Raw genomic sequence first — 3,476 nt, 5'->3', positions numbered from 1 at the left:
CCAGTTACTCTTGTCAGCACTAGATTCTGTTATTGTAGCCAGGGTGGTAGGGGTGTGGTGATGTGAGACTGAGGAGAGGAGGTGGGTGTTGGAGCTGGGCTGTTCTTTGCAACCTCCAGATGTAATGGTGCTGAGAACCTCAGCCTCCTCAGTGCTCACTGGACAGCTGCCTGTGAAATGCCCTTTAAATGTGGTTCACTATTCTGTGGGAGCATCTGCTGCTATGTTTGTGCTTTTCTAATTCTCTCCATAAGTATTTTGAGGACTCTCTTTGTTTATTGTATATTACCATTATTTTTCCCTTCAAGGAAAGTGCTCTTTTAAAGAAATCTCATTTTTGCTCTCCCTAAAAGGACAGATAGAGACATTGATATTTATTAGGTTGAATCTAAAAAATTATGCTTGCTTTAGATTTATCTCTTAAAGTTATGTTACACCTGTAATTGATTGTTTGTGTGTAGAGGGAGCAGAGGTAAAGAAGGAAGAAATGATTTTCCTGCTCACTTATCAACATCATCCATCAGCATTCACTGGGAAGACTACAGAGCCTCCAGTGCACTGCACACGTGACCTTCTGTCATTACTCATATTTGTGTGTGCCTGTGTCTGTTCTGTCATCTTCATCTGTAGGAGGAGAGAGCCCCTTGTTGGTTCCTGGCCTCTTAGTACCAAAATAATCACACAGAAACTGTATTAATTAAATTACTGCTTGGCCTGTTAGCTCTAGCTTCTGATTTGCTAACTCTTACATATTAATTTAACCCATTTCTATTAATCTGTGTATGGCCACGTAGCTGTGGCTTTCCAGCTAAAGTTCTAGCATCTGTCTCCGGCAGGGCTACATGGCTTCTCTCTCACTCTGCCCTTCTTTCTCCTGGCATTCAGTTGAGTTTTTTTCCACCTACTTCTATTCTCTGTGCAGGCTCAAGACAGTTTATTAATCAATGGTATTCACAGCATATAGAGGGAAATCCCACACCATATGTCTATGGTGCATGTATGTGCATGTGTATGTATGTGTGTGTGTGTGTGTGTGTGTGTGTGTGTGTGTGTGAGAGAGAGAGAGAGAGAGAGAGAGAGAGAGAGAGAGAGAGAGAGAATGTGTAGGTGTGTGTTTGGTCAGAGACTGACTTTGGGTGCTCTCTCAGTTGCGCTTACCTTATTCCTTGAGGCCGGGATCTCATGTCTCTCCCTTCCAGAGACAGAATGAGAGAATGAGATTGCGCATAACATGTCAAGTGTTGTGTTCCGGTTCTAGGAGTTATGTGAAATGTGTTAGATATTCCTCGTTTTCCTGAGACATTTTTTTTTATCATCAGCCTCATTTGATTGATGGAGATACTGAGACATTTGGAGGTATAGTAACTTGAGAAGAATGCACAGAAACTGAACAGTGTGCTCAGAATCACATCTCACCTTTTCTTAACTAAAACTACTGTTTTTTTTTTTAAATTTTATACTTATGAGTTTTGGCCTACATACATGCCTGTGACCATGTGTGTTTCTGGACTGTGGAGGTGAGAGGAGGGAACCACATTGCCGGGAACTGGAGGCACAGAGAGTTCTGAGCAATCTCTCCTTGGGACAGCAGTCAGTGCTCTTAACCTTTGTGCCATCTCACCAGCCTGTGTCTCCATCTTCTGCCTGGTTAGCTGGCCTGTGTCAGGTTACTCATAGATGAATGTGATTCTCTTACAGTGTCCACTATGTGGGTGATGCCAGGACACAACCAAACTTGGGTTTCTGAGTTTATACTGCTTGGCTTCTCCAGTGACCCCACGACCAACAGCATCCTCTTCATTGTGTTCCTTCTCATCTACCTGAGCTCTGTCATGGGCAATGGGCTCATCATCCTGCTGATCTGCCTGGACACACAGCTGCACACTCCCATGTACTTCTTCCTCTGTATCCTTGCCATGTTGGATATGAGCTATGTCACCACCACCATGCCCCAGATGTTGGTGCATCTTCTTGCTCACTCTCAGACCATCTCGTTTGCTGGCTGCTGGATACAGATGTATGTGTTTGGTGCCCTGGCTGCTACTGAGTGCACCTTCTTTGTTGTAATGGCTTATGACAGATATGTGGCCATTTGCTACCCACTGCATTATACTGTCATCCTCAACTGGGGACTGTGCATACAACTGGCAGCTGGGTCTTTGGTCTGTGGTTTCCTCTCTGCCTTGTTACATACTTTCTTCACCATGCATCTGCCATATTGTGGGCCCAACAAGGTCAACCACTATTTCTGTGAAAGCCCTGCAGTGCGTATCCTGGCTTGCATGGATACCTATCTCATTGAGATAGTGGACCAGGTTTTGAGTGTTTTTATGATTCTCCCTCCAGTTTCCCTCATTGCGGCCTCCTATGTTCATATTGTCATGGCAGTTCTCAAGATCAAGTCCACCCAAGCCCGCTGCAAGGCCTTCTCTACCTGTGCCTCCCACCTGACTGTGGTCACATTCTTTTATGGTTCATCCTCTTACATCTACATGAGGCCCAACTCCAGCTACTCGCCTGAGCGAGACAAGCAGATCTCACTCTTTTACAATGCCTTTACCACCTTGCTCAATCCCGTGGTCTACAGTTTGAGGAACAAGGACATCAAGAGAGCATTTCTCAAGGTGATAGCACATGGTAGGGTGGACTAGTGAACCAGGATCCAGGAGAATCTGGAGTGGATTATCCAGTTTTTGGTAAAGGGACAGAACCTTTATTTTATTTAGCTGTCTTGTGTATTCGACAAATATAGTACTTGATACCTGGGACAAACCACTGTGAATCTAAGTTGAGTATTTTGATTTACAGGCTACACTAACGTATAATTCTGAACACCTTGGTAAACTTACTGGTTATAATTCTTTTTTTTAAAGATTTATTTATTTATTATGAATACAGTGTTCTGTCTGTCTGTATGTTTGCTGGCCCAAAGAGGGTACCAGATCTTATTGTAGATGGTTGTGAGCCACCATGTGGTTGCTGGGAATTGAACTCAGGACCTCGGTAAGAGCAATCAGTGCTCTTAATCTCTGAGCCATCTCTCCAGCCCCGCTGGTTATAATTCTTAATAATCATTTGTCATTCATTCTTGTAGTTATAGGTTGTGAATGACCTTCTGTCCTCTCACATCCATACTGAAGGAGGAACTTTATGTCTAACATGACATCCTAGAATGGAAGGAATGGAATAGTGGATAAACTCAAAATAACTCAGCTTCTCAAGAGTAACCTGCTTCTCTTTCTACACATTCTCTCGGCCAAAAAGTAGTATGGTCCAGCCTGACAGCAGGATTTGTGAAGTTTTTGGACTAGAGAGAAGCAATACACATTCTGTGTCCATGGTCAGATATGTTGGTTTCTTTACTTAGGAGTCAGCAAGTTATGTGCATTATGTATCCTGGTGTGGTTCCCAGAACACGACAGCATACCTATAAACCTACACAAACATGCTAAGTGTGGATAGCATAGTAGAGATAG

The 3,476-nt window shown here is 43.5% G+C and overlaps 1 protein-coding gene across 1 annotated transcript; it reads left to right on the top strand.

Annotated features, from left to right (window-relative positions):
- The first annotated feature begins 1,706 nt into the window (after nt 1-1,706).
- On the top strand, nt 1,707-2,651 carry LOC148122697 (olfactory receptor 2A12-like). Its single transcript, XM_087903868.1, has one exon. It carries the CDS (start codon nt 1,707-1,709, stop codon nt 2,649-2,651), a length of 945 nt encoding a protein of 314 aa, XP_087759994.1.
- The last annotated feature ends 825 nt before the right edge of the window (nt 2,652-3,476 follow it).

Source organism: Myodes glareolus, chromosome 3 (genome assembly GCF_982192425.1).
Source record: "Myodes glareolus chromosome 3, mMyoGla1.1, whole genome shotgun sequence".
Lineage (NCBI taxonomy): Eukaryota > Metazoa > Chordata > Mammalia > Rodentia > Cricetidae > Myodes > Myodes glareolus.
Note: the sequence above shows the minus strand (reverse complement) of the source record. Positions and strands in the feature narration are given on the sequence as shown.

Coding starts and splice junctions, on each gene's coding strand:
- LOC148122697 (XM_087903868.1), top strand. CDS start 1,707: ATGTGGGTGATGCCAGGACACAACCAAACTTGGGTTTCTGAGTTTATA.